The 17,593-nt window shown below is 41.7% G+C and overlaps 1 protein-coding gene across 2 annotated transcripts; it reads right to left on the bottom strand.

Moving 5' to 3' along the window:
- Nucleotides 1–293: 293 nt before the first annotated feature.
- gaa2 (alpha glucosidase 2) lies at nt 294–16,281 on the bottom strand. 2 transcript variants are annotated; one of them, XM_017457790.2, is made up of 20 exons: nt 16,124–16,281; nt 13,955–14,560; nt 13,576–13,721; nt 6,768–6,933; nt 6,548–6,644; nt 5,632–5,751; nt 5,182–5,300; nt 4,932–5,063; nt 4,535–4,645; nt 4,275–4,388; nt 4,095–4,179; nt 3,891–4,008; nt 3,593–3,726; nt 3,299–3,450; nt 2,981–3,129; nt 2,737–2,878; nt 2,513–2,611; nt 2,093–2,257; nt 1,778–1,924; nt 294–1,637 (listed from the first exon to the last, which is right to left on the bottom strand). In XM_017457790.2, the coding sequence occupies exons 2-20, from the start codon at nt 14,549–14,551 to the stop codon at nt 1,575–1,577; spliced, it is 2,856 nt and encodes a 951-aa protein (XP_017313279.1). In that variant the 5' UTR covers nt 14,552–14,560; nt 16,124–16,281; the 3' UTR covers nt 294–1,574. The 2 variants fall into 2 exon arrangements, 1 of the variants encoding a protein (XP_017313279.1); XR_001810760.3 differs by lacking the exons at nt 294–1,637; nt 1,778–1,924 and having other exon boundaries at nt 2,120–2,257; nt 2,753–2,878.
- Nucleotides 16,282–17,593: the final 1,312 nt, after the last annotated feature.

Genomic DNA, 17,593 nt, shown 5'->3' with positions numbered 1-17,593 from the left:
TCTTCACATCCCAAACCCCATCCGTACGTCCCAAACCACGTCTTCACGTCCCAAACCCTGTCTCAAACCCCGTCTTCACATCCCAAACCCCGTCTCAAACCCCGTCTGTACGTCCCAAACCACGTCTGTACGTCTCAAACCCCGTCTCAAACCCCGTCTGTACGTCCCAAACCACGTCTGTACGTCTCAAACCCCGTCTTCACATCCCAAATCCCGTCTGTACGTCCAAAACCCCGGCTTCATGTCCCAAACCCCGTCCCAAACCCCGTCTGTATGTGCGGCGAGACAGTCTGTTCAAAGCTAAAAATATCTTTATTTCTACATTTCTTCATTAAAAGCACAGACATTACAGATGAGAAGAATAATTACATTTAGATGTAAAAAAAAGAAAAGAGGAAGAAAAGCTCTACAGCTATGGAAAGCATGTAGTAATGCGACATTCGCCGGCGGAGGCGGAGCAGCACCGCCGAAGCTTTTTGGCTTTAAAGCGTTTCACAGAATTTGAAGACATTCACAGTAAAGCAGCTGCAGAAGAAAAAGATCACAGTTCTGATGCGTTATAAGGCACAAAACCCTTCAAATCAACCTTCTACAGTAATGTAATCTTCTCCGTACACCTTCAAGTGTCAAAAAAGTCCAATTATTACCCACAAAAACAACCAAAAAAAACCTGCACTAACCCGGTGATAAAGACGAAGTTTAAACATGCAACACTTTACATGCGTCACGATTTAGTGCAATCAAGCCGATAGAATCCGTCAACGTTATACATTATATATAAAAAACACTCTTTATAGTACTCTGTCCAAACAGAGTCATTTTACTCCTGGGATTCGGGATCGTTCGGATCGCTGTCCTAAATTCTCGATGTAGACGTTATCGTTAACGCCTCGCGGTAAAACCGCAGCACACGTCTGTGGACCAGCGTTTATAGCGCGTTTATTTATTTATTTATTTATAGATTTCTTTTTCCAGGCGAAACTCGTACGTCATGATGGACGACCACGCCGCCCCGCCCCTTTCTTTCTATTGGCTCAGACTTGACGAAACTCCCACACGTCCGTTCCCCTTCGGTGAATCCGGCGTGACTCGCTCGGAGCGAAGCGCTCTCCGCATACACGAGTTCACGGGAGCGTGCGGTCGGCTACTGGCGATTTTTCTAACGACGGGAGAATTTCATTGGCCGCTTCAGCGGAGAAAGCGGGTGTCTCGGGGAGCGCTGCAGCGAATCCGTAAACGTCCGAATTCCTTATTTCGCGAGTTCGCTGAAGCGTATTGCACCACGCCCGTTCCCTGAATGCTGGGAGAACATCGCGCGCTCTGATCCATCGTCTCCCTTCTGATTATTGCAAATGACGTTTTTATTTTCTTAAAATTTGAAATGCGACTGTGTCTGAATTCTAAACAAAAACAACTAAAAAACCCTGCTGATCTAAAACGCCGTTAAATCAAGTCTTGAGATTTATTCTTTTGCTTTTTTTTGTACGAAGTGCACTTACTCGTACCTTTCTGAAGATTACACTGGAATTAAAAATAAATAATAAAGCGGCAAACACGAGGCTTTTGATTTTGGATCATTTCCAGCTGAGGGTGAAGTTCTGACTGAGGTTCAGACCCAACTCGTCTACTCTCAACACCTAGAGAGAGAGAGAGAGAGAGAGAGAGAGAGAGAGGGAGAGGGAGAGAGAGGGAGAGAGAGAGAGACACAGGTTAATAGGTGTAATACGAACACGATGGCGCTTCTCCTCATCACAGTTAGTCAGTTAGGACGTGAGACCTGATTGGACGTGTAGTTGAACGGCGCTTCTTGCGAATTCACGGTGACGCTGCTCGGCGCCGTCTTCACGCCGTAAAACGAAACCGTCTCCACCGTGAGGTACGTGGCCTCCACATGACTGCGTAGCACCTGTGACGTCATCGTGTTCTAGAGAACGGTAGAATGACGATTACAGGATTATTACCGTGCCGCCGAGTTCCGGATTCCGATTGGTCGGACGGCGTCGATGATGCATTAGGACGCGCTCGTTTCCGACGCGTCTTCGTCTCTATCGCGTGCGTATGTCATACGACGGCGACGTGATTTGGGGAGTACCTGTTTCAGGCTGAACACGATGTAGGCGTACTCGCCCGTCTCGTACGTGTCCGGAGATTCTCCGTCATCCCAGAAGAGATCTCCGTCAGCCTGACTGTCCTCGCTCAGACACACGATCAAGTGCAGGGGCTGACCGCTGCTCACCCACAGTGTAGTGTTGGGCCTCTGCGCCACACACACACACACACACACACACACACACACACACACAGAGAGAAAACGTGTCACCAGTATGAACACGAAAATAATCCAAATTCATTCTTATAGCTAATGAAAATTGTTTTTAAACAAATACGTGAAACCTAGAGACGGTACCGATCCGATACCCACAGGTTAAAAAACCCTGCAGGTGTGTGTGTGTGTGTGTGTGTGTGTGTGTGTGTGTGTGTGTGTGTGTGTGTGTGGGGTCACGCGGAGTACCTGTGTAGGAATGATGGATCCTTCTCTCAGATGGAGGTTGATTTTGTCCAGAGGAGCATGAAGCTTCATCTCTTCACCTTTACTGACCAATGAGGTGCCCTGGATCACACACACACACACACACACACACACACACACACACGTTTATTCCTCACGTAAAACATACTTTATATATAAACCCTACACTGGAATCAGGCAGAGAAAGAAAGACACGAGGCTCTTACTGTGTAAAAATCGTACCAGAGCCCCTCAGGCATGTAGCCAACCACGAAATCCACTCCGGGCTCCAGAACGGGCGTCACCAGCACGCTCTTCCCCAGCAGGAACTGTTTATCGATGGTGTACGTCGTTCCGTCTGTAGGGAACCTGAAACATAACGCAGATCACAGCTGATTTAAAGGAAATAAACACAACAATCTGACGGTGCGTTTCAGCGGGACACGGCTGCGCCACCGGGAGGAGTCTTACTCGAAAAACAGGGGTCTCGCCACGGTGTGTCCCTGGACGTGCGCGTAGTGGAAGAGCGTGTACAGGAAAGGAAAGAGGGAATAACGGAGCAGGAGAGCGTCCTTTATCGCGGTCCGAGCGGCCGGACTGAACGCCGTTGGATCCTGAGGCTTTAAAACCAACACACACACACACACACACACACACACACGTTAGCATATATTTGACAGGGGTTTGTGTGTGAATGAAATCAACGTGCGATTTAAACGGAATGAATGCAGGCGGCGTGTCACGTGTTCGTTTCGAAGCGTGCGTGAAAGTCCAGCGCACTTCACACACCGCTGAATCTTTTGTGTTATGGTTTCTGGCGAAGGGGTAAAAGGCTCCGAGCTGCGTCCAGCGCACGCACAGCTCCTCCGTGGTGTTCTGGGAAAAGCCGCAGATGTCCGCGCCCACCAGCGGAACGCCCAGGAGATTGAACGTCAGCACGCCTGCGAAAAAAGAAAAAGAAAAGAAAAAAAACAAAACACTCTCGCTGGAATACGCTACCGTTTGGATCACGCGCCGGGAAAACTTAAAGCCTGACCACGACGAACGTCCAGCGGGCTTCCGCGTGGCGTCCTGGAGCAGTACCTGGAATGGACATGTACAAGTCCTTCCACTGGCTCCTGTTATCTCCCAGCCAGTGACCGGAGTACTTCCCCTGACTCGGGAACGTGGAGCGGGAAATCACAAACGGGCGCTTCGCCAGGATCCTCTTCAAAGCACTGACACACACACACACACGGGGAATATGAGTAGGAGGGGAGTTTTTAATGAGTCACATATCATTTCATCTAAGGTACAGACAGCAGTGTGTGTGTGTGTGTGTGTATACACATAAGAATCACACATAAGAATGTACGTGTATAAACCGGAGTGTACGCGGTACCTCGCTGTTGCTTTGGCTTCCATAAGTCCGTACAGGCTGTGCAGGTTGTAGTGTGAGGTGGTTTTCTGTCGTGCAGACGCACACACGGTCTTGGCCCTCAGACTGCCGCCCAGAACATCTGCGTGAGATAATCGAACACGTACGTTATCCCGAGCTTCATCCCGTTACGGTAAAATCCAGCAATATACACAAGGTCCTTCGTACACGGTGTGTAAGGAGGGTTTTCTAGTTGGTCGTCAGGACAACCGTCTACGGATCCGTCGAAGAAATTCGACGGTTCGTTCATATCCTACACGAAAGCAAGGAGAAGGAAGTGAATAAACGTGACGACGTGCGAGTGCGGGCACACGACAAACGTCGACGACGATGACGGGCGTCACTCACGATCCACAGGCCGTCAAACGCGACTCGGTTGTGGAACTCCTGCAGGTTTCGGTACCACCACTCGTGTGTGTCCGGGTTGGAAAAGTCCGGGAATGCCGTAAGTCCCGGCCACACCTGAGGAACACGGAAACACAGACAATCCAAGTTAATGGATAATAAACACTCAGACGGACGGAATACGTCCGGTCTAAAGACTAACGGCCGGACACGGAGTCATCCGCACGATCACACGCGAGCCGGATTATTCCTCCGTCGCTTACCTTCCCGATCAGCGTTCCTCCGCCGGAGCTGTTGATGAACACGCCGTTCTTTATCCCCTCCTCGAACGGCCCGTACGTACCGGGGGGCTGAGTGCTGCTGATCCCCGGGTCCTGAGACGTGCGGAGGAGAGAGGAAAGACAAGACACTCATTCGATTCAGCAGAACAGTGCAGGAGCAGCGGAGAACAAACCGAGAGGGAGGACGGAAGACGTCCGGGAAGAAAGACCGAGACACGCGTTCGGTTTGAGCTACAAAATAAAAGTTGTAAATGAAGAAAGAACTGAAAGGAAAAAACGAGAAGAAAAGAAGCCCGGAAAGACATGAACACACACGTCATGATCTTGGTACACACACACACAGTCGTTCAGCATTAAGAGAGTGTGTGTGTGTGTGTACCAAGATCATGACGTAACGCTGGCTGTGTAGGTGAAGATCCTTGACCAGGTCAGGCAGTGTGGAGAAGTTCAGCGGGTCTAAGGTGAAGTCCAGAGCGCGGTCCATGTAGTCAATATCATTCCACTGCACATCCTGAAACACACACACACACACACACACACACACACACACTATATTCTCTTCTTTCTGTACAGTTTTAACTACATTTCTCACACACACACACGGAGTGAAGTGTTAGTGTGCAGTGTACCTGCGGCATCCCATAATTCCTCATCTCTCTCACAACCTCCCAGGTTTTATTACTGGAGTCGTAACCCCAGCGACAGAGATGATAACCCAGTGCCCAGTACACCGGCATCGCAGGCCTTCCTGTTTACAACACACGGGAACGATCAGACGTCTTACTGACCGCGCAATCGCTCCAAACATGCGCGTGAAGGTACACGTGTACGATGATACACATCGTGTATAATATTCTATACCTGTATTAAAATAACGCCGCGCAGTGCTACACCGTGCTCGGAATAGCGCAGTGCGCTGTCTAAAGAACATTCCAGATACACACGGCAGGAATGTAGAGATTTGATATTGGAGAAGATTCTTCGAGTAAATAAATGGAACGCTTGTCCTGGTGTGTGTGTGTGTGTGTGTGTGTGTGGGTTGATATTTGTAGTTCTCGTGTTGTGAACACTTCACTGACCTACGACCTCCAGGTACTCGGAAACCACGGAGCCGGGATCCGGGCCGAGGAAAACGTAGAAGTCCAGAATTCCGCCGATCGTGCGCCAGGTGAGAGCCGGAGCAGGCTGCAGGACGATGTCTAAAATAACGCGAAAATATTTCAACCTTTCAGATAACAATCAACACTAAATCATTAAACACTGATCATCTTACCTTTTTTTTTTTTTTGTGTGTGTGTGTGTGTGTTTGAATGCTTGTTTGTTGTTTTTTGTTCTCCCCTTTCTTTCGGCTGTGGCTGTTTTGTTGGGTGTAACGTGTAAAATGCAAATTTCTATGATCCAAAAAATTCTCTCAGAAGAGTCTGCAGTCATTTATCGCATTAATGACCTTATAGGGTCACGTCACGTGTCGGAGCCGTTACAGGAACACGTGACGGAGATGTTTAGAGGAAGCAGCGAGCTGTTATTTAACCCCCGATCTTTAAACAAAGGATCTTCCGCAGCTTTTATTGGACTGCTGTATAAAAGTCCATAGATATGTAACGATGTGGTCATGGGATGTGTGTGTGTGTGTGTGTGTGTGTGTGTTTTCGGTCGAAATTGCACTCTTTAATATACAGAAAATATAAAATACACGTTTTTTAGGAGTGTAAAAGGACGACAGAGACACTCGGATGGTTTTCACGCTGCAGTGAACGTTTCCGGAGGTCGAGTCAGCATTAATACCCGAGAGAGAAGAAGATATAACGGAGGATCTTATCTATCCTGCTGCAGCTTTTATTCTGTAGTTAACAATAAAACCGCTATATAAGAGTCCAGAGGCCACTTTCCGTTTAGTAGACCTTACACCCCTGTCTAACACACACACACACACACACAATTACACTGTGGTGTGTGTATGTACATCATAAAAATGAATGTGTGTGTGTGTCTTACCCATAGCATTGCTGTTGAGCAGGAAAGACCCATGTGCCAGTCCATCAGCCTCCATGAGAAGATAAAATGGATGAACACCGTACAGGTTGATCAACTCCTACAGGAGCAGGAAACAGAAATATAACAAACCCGGTCCAGATCCTGAAGCCTGAAATATCACACGATTACTTATAGTAAGTGTGTGTGTGTGTGTGTTTGGAAGAGTAAAGCTGATAATCACTTCCGGAGCTGCATCCCGAGCCCACATGGTGAACGTGCTCCACTGCACATCATGCACCAGGTTGGAGCGATGTTCACCGAGCCCGTAAACGAAATTCGACGATAAGGACGTAGACATCTGCAGGAACTGATCCGCGTAGAAGAGCGGAGCTACAGTCGTGTTCAGCCTTAAAGACAACAAGTACAACACGCTCATATAATAGAGTACAGTATAGTACATTACAGTATAGTATAGCATAGTACAGTGTAGTCTAATAGAGCATACTATATTACAATACAGTGCAGTCTAATAGAGCATACTATATTACAGTACAGTGTAGTCTAATAGAGCATACTATATTACAGTACAGTCTAATAGAGCATACTATATTACAGTACAGTCTAATAGAGCATACTATATTACAGTACAGTGTAGTCTAATAGAGCATACTATATTACAGTACAGTGTAGTCTAATAGAGCATACTATATTACAGTACAGTGTAGTCTAATAGAGCATACTATATTACAGTACAGTGCAGTCTAATAGAGCATACTATATTACAGTACAGTCTAATAGAGCATACTATATTACAGTACAGTGTAGTCTAATAGAGCATACTATATTACAGTACAGTGTAGTCTAATAGAGCATACTATATTACAGTACAGTGTAGTCTAATAGAGCATACTATATTACAGTACAGTGTAGTCTAATAGAGCATACTATATTACAGTACAGTGTAGTCTAATAGAGCATACTATATTACAGTACAGTGTAGTCTAATAGAGCATACTATATTACAGTACAGTCTAATAGAGCATACTATATTACAGTACAGTGTAGTCTAATAGAGCATACTATATTACAGTACAGTGTAGTCTAATAGAGCATACTATATTACAGTACAGTGTAGTCTAGTAGAGCATACTATATTACAGTACAGTGTAGTCTAATAGAGCATACTATATTACAGTACAGTGTAGTCTAATAGAGCATACTATATTACAGTACAGTGTAGTCTAATAGAGCATACTATATTACAGTACAGTGTAGTCTAATAGAGCATACTATATTACAGTACAGTGTAGTCTAATAGAGCATACTATATTACAGTACAGTGTAGTCTAATAGAGCATACTATATTACAGTACAGTGTAGTCTAATAGAGCATACTATATTACAGTACAGTCTAATAGAGCATACTATATTACAGTACAGTCTAATAGAGCATACTATATTACAGTACAGTGTAGTCTAATAGAGCATACTATATTACAGTACAGTGCAGTCTAATAGAGCATACTATATTACAGTACAGTGCAGTCTAATAGAGCATACTATATTACAGTACAGTGCAGTCTAATAGAGCATACTATATTACAGTACAGTGTAGTCTAATAGAGCATACTATATTACAGTACAGTGCAGTCTAATAGAGCATACTATATTACAGTACAGTGTAGTCTAATAGAGCATACTATATTACAGTACAGTGTAGTCTAATAGAGCATACTATATTACAGTACAGTCTAATAGAGCATACTATATTACAGTACAGTGTAGTCTAATAGAGCATACTATATTACAGTACAGTCTAATAGAGCATACTATATTACAGTACAGTCTAATAGAGCATACTATATTACAGTACAGTCTAATAGAGCATACTATATTACAGTACAGTCTAATAGAGCATACTATATTACAGTACAGTGTAGTCTAATAGAGCATACTATATTACAGTACAGTCTAATAGAGCATACTATATTACAGTACAGTGTAGTCTAATAGAGCATACTATATTACAGTACAGTCTAATAGAGCATACTATATTACAGTACAGTCTAATAGAGCATACTATATTACAGTACAGTCTAATAGAGCATACTATATTACAGTACAGTCTAATAGAGCATACTATATTACAGTACAGTGTAGTCTAATAGAGCATACTATATTACAGTACAGTCTAATAGAGCATACTATATTACAGTACAGTCTAATAGAGCATACTATATTACAGTACAGTCTAATAGAGCATACTATATTACAGTACAGTCTAATAGAGCATACTATATTACAGTACAGTGTAGTCTAATAGAGCATACTATATTACAGTACAGTGTAGTCTAATAGAGCATACTATATTACAGTACAGTGTAGTCTAATAGAGCATACTATATTACAGTACAGTGTAGTCTAATAGAGCATACTATATTACAGTACAGTGCAGTCTAATAGAGCATACTATATTACAGTACAGTGTAGTCTAATAGAGCATACTATATTACAGTACAGTGTAGTCTAATAGAGCATACTATATTACAGTACAGTGCAGTCTAATAGAGCATACTATATTACAGTACAGTGTAGTCTAATAGAGCATACTATATTACAGTACAGTGTAGTCTAATAGAGCATACTATATTACAGTACAGTGCAGTCTAATAGAGCATACTATATTACAGTACAGTCTAATAGAGCATACTATATTACAGTACAGTGTAGTCTAATAGAGCATACTATATTACAGTACAGTGCAGTCTAATAGAGCATACTATATTACAGTACAGTCTAATAGAGCATACTATATTACAGTACAGTCTAATAGAGCATACTATATTACAGTGCAGTCTAATAGAGCATACTATATTACAGTACAGTGCAGTCTAATAGAGCATACTATATTACAGTACAGTGCAGTCTAATAGAGCATACTATATTACAGTACAGTCTAATAGAGCATACTATATTACAGTACAGTCTAATAGAGCATACTATATTACAGTACAGTCTAATAGAGCATACTATATTACAGTACAGTCTAATAGAGCATACTATATTACAGTACAGTCTAATAGAGCATACTATATTACAGTACAGTCTAATAGAGCATACTATATTACAGTACAGTGTAGTCTAATAGAGCATACTATATTACAGTACAGTGTAGTCTAATAGAGCATACTATATTACAGTACAGTGTAGTCTAATAGAGCATACTATATTACAGTACAGTCTAATAGAGCATACTATATTACAGTACAGTCTAATAGAGCATACTATATTACAGTACAGTCTAATAGAGCATACTATATTACAGTACAGTGTAGTCTAATAGAGCATACTATATTACAGTACAGTGTAGTCTAATAGAGCATACTATATTACAGTACAGTGTAGTCTAATAGAGCATACTATATTACAGTACAGTGTAGTCTAATAGAGCATACTATATTACAGTACAGTCTAATAGAGCATACTATATTACAGTACAGTCTAATAGAGCATACTATATTACAGTACAGTGCAGTCTAATAGAGCATACTATATTACAGTACAGTGCAGTCTAATAGAGCATACTATATTACAGTACAGTGTAGTCTAATAGAGCATACTATATTACAGTACAGTGTAGTCTAATAGAGCATACTATATTACAGTACAGTGCAGTCTAATAGAGCATACTATATTACAGTACAGTCTAATAGAGCATACTATATTACAGTACAGTGTAGTCTAATAGAGCATACTATATTACAGTACAGTGCAGTCTAATAGAGCATACTATATTACAGTACAGTCTAATAGAGCATACTATATTACAGTACAGTCTAATAGAGCATACTATATTACAGTGCAGTCTAATAGAGCATACTATATTACAGTACAGTGCAGTCTAATAGAGCATACTATATTACAGTACAGTGCAGTCTAATAGAGCATACTATATTCACAGTACAGTTAATAGAGCATACTATATTTACAGTACAGTCTAATAGAGCATACTATATTACATTACAGTCTAATTAGAGAATACTAATTACAGGACAGTCTAATAGAGCATACTATATTACAGTACAGTCTAATAGAGCATACTATATACAGTACAGTCTAATAGAGCATACTATATTACAGTACAGTCAATAGAGCATACTATATTACAGTACAGCTAATAGAGGGCATACTATATTACAGTACAGTGTTAGTCTAATAGAGCATACTATGATTACAGTACAGTGATCAGTCTAATAGAGGCATACTATATTACAGTACAGTGCAGGTCTAATAGAGCATACCTATATTACAGTACAGTGTAGTCTAATAGAGCATACTATATCACAGTACAGTGTAGTCTAAATAGAAGCCATACTATATTACAGTACAGTGGTAGTCTAATAGAGCATACTATATTACAGTACAAGTGTAGTCTAATAGAGCATACTATATTACAGTACAGTGTAGTCTAATAGAGCATACTATATTACAGTACAGTGTAGTCTAATAGAGCATACTATATTACAGTACAGTGTAGTCTAATAGAGCATACTATATTACAGTACAGTGTAGTCTAATAGAGCATACTATATTACAGTACAGTCTAATAGAGCATACTATATTACAGTACAGTCTAATAGAGCATACTATATTACAGTACAGTCTAATAGAGCATACTATATTACAGTACAGTCTAATAGAGCATACTATATTACAGTACAGTGCAGTCTAATAGTGTAGTATAGTACACTATATTAAGTGTAGTATATTACAGTATGCTAGGGTATAGTAGAGTATTCACATTGTGCATGAAGACGGAGTAACACAGTAGTGTTACAATAGAGTAGAGTAACAATAGAGTAACAGTAGTGCACTTAGTTAAACTGTAATTATATTATTTTATATTACTCTAACACAGTGCCGCTGAATTCTCCAGTAGTGCAGTCAATAACAGCGCAGTCAATAACAGTGCAGACGGCGACAGTGCAGTCAATAACAGTGCAGTCGGCGACAGTGCAGTCAATAACAGTGCAGTCGGCGACAGTGCAGTCAATAACAGTGCAGTCGGCGACAGTGCAGTCGGCGACAGTGCAGTCAATAACAGTGCAGTCGGCGACAGTGCAGTCAATAACAGTGCAGTCAATAACAGTGCAGTCGGCGACAGTGCAGTCGGCGACAGTGCAGTCAATAATAGTGCAGTCAATAACAGTGCAGTCAATAACAGTGCAGTCGGCGACAGTGCAGTCGGCGACAGTGCAGTCGGCGACAGTGCAGTCAATAACAGTGCAGTCAATAACAGTGCAGTCAATAACAGTGCAGTCAATAACAGTGCAGTCAATAACAGTGCAGTCAATAATAGTGCAGTCAATAATAGTGCAGTCAATAATAGTGCAGTCAATAACAGTGCAGTCAATAACAGTGCAGTCAATAACAGTGCAGTCAATAACAGTGCAGTCAATAACAGTGCAGTCAATAATAGTGCAGTCAATAACAGTGCAGTCAATAACAGTGCAGTCAATAACAGTGCAGTCAATAACAGTGCAGTCGGCGACAGTGCAGTCAATAATAGTGCAGTCAATAATAGTGCAGTCAATAACAGTGCAGTCAATAACAGTGCAGTCAATAACAGTGCAGTCAATAACAGTGCAGTCAATAATAGTGCAGTCAATAATAGTGCAGTCAATAATAGTGCAGTCAATAATAGTGCAGTCAATAACAGTGCAGTCAATAACAGTGCAGTCAATAACAGTGCAGTCAATAATAGTGCAGTCAATAACAGTGCAGTCAATAACAGTGCAGTCGGCGACAGTGCAGTCAATAATAGTGCAGTCAATAATAGTGCAGTCAATAATAGTGCAGTCAATAATAGTGCAGTCAATAACAGTGCAGTCAATAACAGTGCAGTCAATAACAGTGCAGTCGGCGACAGTGCAGTCGGCGACAGTGCAGTCAATAATAGTGCAGTCAATAACAGTGCAGTCAATAATAGTGCAGTCAATAATAGTGCAGTCAATAACAGTGCAGTCAATAATAGTGCAGTCAATAACAGTGCAGTCAATAATAGTGCAGTCAATAACAGTGCAGTCAATAATAGTGCAGTCAATAACAGTGCAGTCAATAACAGTGCAGTCAATAATAGTGCAGTCAATAACAGTGCAGTCGGCGACAGTGCAGTCAATAATAGTGCAGTCAATAATAGTGCAGTCAATAATAGTGCAGTCAATAACAGTGCAGTCAATAACAGTGCAGTCAATAATAGTGCAGTCAATAACAGTGCAGTCAATAACAGTGCAGTCAATAACAGTGCAGTCAATAACAGTGCAGTCGGCGACAGTGCAGTCAATAATAGTGCAGTCAATAATAGTGCAGTCAATAATAGTGCAGTCAATAACAGTGCAGTCAATAACAGTGCAGTCAATAACAGTGCAGTCAATAACAGTGCAGTCAATAATAGTGCAGTCAATAACAGTGCAGTCAATAACAGTGCAGTCGGCGACAGTGCAGTCAATAATAGTGCAGTCAATAATAGTGCAGTCAATAATAGTGCAGTCAATAATAGTGCAGTCAATAACAGTGCAGTCAATAACAGTGCAGTCAATAACAGTGCAGTCGGCGACAGTGCAGTCGGCGACAGTGCAGTCAATAATAGTGCAGTCAATAACAGTGCAGTCAATAATAGTGCAGTCAATAATAGTGCAGTCAATAACAGTGCAGTCAATAATAGTGCAGTCAATAACAGTGCAGTCAATAACAGTGCAGTCAATAACAGTGCAGTCAATAATAGTGCAGTCAATAACAGTGCAGTCAATAACAGTGCAGTCAATAATAGTGCAGTCAATAACAGTGCAGTCGGCGCCAGTGCAGTCGGCAAGCTCCTGATAAACTGTTAGTATTTTGTAAATACAGGACATTTCTCCATTTAACATTTAAAGACTCATTATTATCATCATCATCATCATCATCATTAACTGAGTAAAACAAATCTCAGTTACTCCTCACTTGTAAATGTTTTTTTCCTTTTCACCTTTCTCTCTCACACACGTACTTACAGCACAGCTCCGGTTTGTGTTCTCTTAACGATGATCCCGAACGGCTGTTTGGAGAACTCCACTGTGTACAAGGGATTCGGAGCTCGTTTTTCCACCACAGGAACATCTATAGGAACCTCGAACCTCTGCTGTGCGGGATCTGTTATCTGAGGAACAGAGATGATCATTAAAACAATCAAACATTCCAATCAGGAGCGTGGGACCGAAGATGTCCACGCTATTGGGTTTTCTGATTTGTAATGGTCACTGTGGTTTGTATGTACCCAGAACACAAGATGGGGCAGAACGTCGGAGTTGCTCCTCATACGCAATGCGTTAGCTAACAAACTGATGACGAAAACAAAGCTAGCAAGCAAGCAAATAAAAACAAAGCTCTTACTTTTACACGCAGTCTGCTGTTCGACTCGTACAGCACATCCAGCCTCAGCACCTCAATATCCATAGGATAATACGTCTTCTGAGTACGGACCAGTTTCCCGATCGATCCCGTCTCGGTGTCGTTAATAGCCGCTAGCGTATACGATGGAAAATCTGCTGGATAATAGCACCACGGGACACCGCTCTGCTCACTGGCTGCACGTGCAAAGCAACAGTTTCTGGAGTGACACAAATCCTCAGTCACCACAACACCTCTCTCTGGATAGCAGTCGAACCTCCAGGATTCTGGAATAACGGAGCAGGATTCCAGTCGTGTCCGGTTGTCTTTGCCGGGTGATGGAGGGCGGTGGATTCCTATGGAAGCGGTACTACGCAGCCAAAGCACGGTTCCTAGTAACCAGACACCGAGGACTACGAGGATAAAGCCTCCTAGGGTCAACAGGGCAGAAGTGACGGAGCACTGAGGCCTCCGGGCCAGCAGAGGGCGCTCTGCATCTTCCACCTTCAGCTCACTGTCCTGAGAATCATCATGAGACTGCAGTAAAGGCACGCCGGAGAAGTTGACCTCCTCTGGGGTCAGCCTCTTATACGACACCATGGTGTGGAGCTGAAGCCGAGACGAGAGTTCGAATCAGAACGTAACATTAAAACACAAACGGATAAAGAATACGATGTGTTCTTTAATGAAATACAAATCGAGTTTCAATCGAATGCGGCACGTTTTCCTCCGACGCCCCCAAGTGTTCTATTCCCGACATGACATTTACATCGACTATTCCCACATCTCCGTCTCATCAGCTACAGATGTGTTAAAGGTTAAAGAAACACTCATTCATTTCTGAGCAGGAAGAACAGGAAGTGAGAGTCATATCCTCGTGACGCTGCGATGCTTCAGACCATCACACGATGAACATCCTGTGATTAAATCTGTGCAAACTGTTGATGAGAATTCACATGACTGATACAAACATTGCACAGACACAAATACAAGTTAAGGTGGTGAAAACATTTTAAAAAATAAATAAATAAATAAACCACAGCTCAGGGCTGGGTGTAAAGGGGTTACACGCCTTCCTGCAAACTCCTCTGTCCTGTCAGAAAAGTTCAAACTACAGCTTTGACTGTCAGAAAGCACTGACACTGGAGACTCCTTCCATAAATAATACATAAATACATGTCTCCATACACAAAACAGCACCATACCAACAACTACACACACCTTTAATCCGTTTACTCATGAATATAAAGAGCGTCCGCTGTACACGTCCGTGAGAATAAGCAATTACTTCAGAAACAATAACATATTAATACGCATTAATACAGACCTGTGATCTACTCTCAGATCTGCTTTTATATAAGGTTAATAAACACTGACATGCTGACCAATCAGAATGTATTCTGTCGAATGTCTTTAGTTAATCATAAACCTAAAGTACTGATAAATCTTCAGCAAAAATAATATGGCTCATTAGACGTGCGAGTCGACTCGCTTAAAAGATCCGGCTCAAGGACTCGACTCGTACGCAAATCACATATCACAACCGCCTGCTTAAGAATCTTTAAAGTTAATTTCTCCCGTTCTTATTCTTAGGCCAAATTATTCCTCTCCCAGTGTTTAAGATATTTTTTTTATGCCATTTAAATCGCTGAATTCCATTTTAACTGATGCTTCTGTTTGGTTTCGGTTCCTGTCACCGAACCGATTCACTTTAGCAACGCAGCTAGCTAGCCTGCTATGTTGAATAACAAGCGTAAATACGAACTGAAGACTTCACTTATAATTACAAAAAGTACAAATCTAACGTTAACACTTAAAAAAAAACAACCCGTAAAAAGACATTTATCTAATATCAAGGTGAAAACGGTCATTTGATTCAGATTCACTGTAAACTAATCAGCTTTGCAGGATAGCTTCATGTTAGCCGGTTTGTTTGTTTGTTTATATATTTATTTATGCTAACTGGTTATTTAAAGATATAGTCTCTGTGTTCGTGCTTTCACTCTTTTCCCCTCAGAATTAATATGCTAGAAGTGTTAGAAGTCGATTTAATAATCGCAATGCTCAGGTACTGATCCTGCAGGAAAGACAGCAGGCTCGCATTAAACACTAATCATGCAGTTGTTTACATTCATTTCGTTTACATTCAAATAGAAATGAAATTTGGCGTACCTTCTGACCGAAGAGAAAGGAGTGAAATGCGTTACATGCCGGAGAGAAGTAGTAATTATTCTTGTTTATATCCCCATGAGTTTGGCCTCTTAACGCAGAGCACTGTTCTGTGATCAGTAGGTGTGTTCAGATCTGCAGCTGCTGCAGTCTTCCTGCGCACATCGAGACCTGACGCACCGCTGAGTGACAGTCCCACTGTAAATCAGGGGTTAAAGTCAGTCTTAAAGTTAGTCTAAAACTAACTTTACCACAAATACTTTTTGCTCCCGATATTATCCTGTGTATATTGTTTGTGTACTTACTGTCCTGCACTCGTGTCACACTTTTCTGCCTTGTCTTGTGTACTGTTACGTGTTGTACTGTGGTCCTGGAGAACGTCATTTCGTTTCAACATATACAAGCTATATAGAGGGAATGCCCCCCCCCCCCCCCCCCCCCCAAAAAAAAAAAAAAACACCTGACTTGTACGTCATAACTAGTAGAGAATAAAGTGACTGGAATTTCTGACCTCCGGCTATTAATAAACAAACAAACAAACAAACAAACAACCCCCCAATAAAATTCCCCTGAACTCAGAATTCCTACTTAGAAACTTCTCCTCACTCCCGGGGGTTCAGTACGTAACATCATGCCAGCATGGCGTCTCACACCGCCCAAGAGTAAATAAAACATCATTTCACTACATTAAATGAGTTTATAGTAGAAGATCAACTAACATTTCTTGTAAAAAAAAAAAAATAACCGCATGTCAACTACAGTAATATATCATAAACCGAACAATATTCTGTGCTGTAGTTTCTCACCAATATCTCAGCTGGATGACATTTTGCACTTAGAAAGAAGCTCGCTACGTAGACTGATATTTAACCAGCCCGTCTCTAGTCGTATCATCACTCCTGTTTATATGTTCCAGTGATCATATACCATGAAGAAATTCTCCTCTCAAAATACAAAGAAGACTTAATGGGTTTATAAGTTTAAATGCCCTTTTTTAAATCTTACATTAACCACAAATTAGTTTAGTTTTCCCGAGACACGACACTATGGCAGCTCAGTGTAAGTTTGAAGTACTAACTCAAGGGTACGGTGAAAGTATGTCACTTGTGTGTTTTTAGTCGTTTGTAAATTCGACTAAATTCGACTAGTGCCATGAACTTCCACACTAAGCTACGAATGGAACCTGCTGCATGCTGTTAAATGACAATAACAAACGGTGTGCAGGACAGAGCAGGGTGTATTGTTTGAACACACCTAAAGTAATGTCGCTGTATTATCCAGAACTACTCTTGCGCCATCTTTTGGCTTGGATCGCGTTAAATACAAAAACAAACAAACAAACAAAAAAACAGAATAGAAAAAAAAGAGTAACAATTAAAGACTAAGCAGAATTATATTCTGTTTTTACTGTGATATATGTAAAAGCACAAAGCTTTAAACGTCTTCTTCCGTGCAGAATCTTTATAATCTAAC

The sequence above is a fragment of the Ictalurus punctatus genome, chromosome 26 (assembly GCF_001660625.3).
Source record: "Ictalurus punctatus breed USDA103 chromosome 26, Coco_2.0, whole genome shotgun sequence".
NCBI lineage: Eukaryota > Metazoa > Chordata > Actinopteri > Siluriformes > Ictaluridae > Ictalurus > Ictalurus punctatus.
Note: the sequence above shows the minus strand (reverse complement) of the source record. Positions and strands in the feature narration are given on the sequence as shown.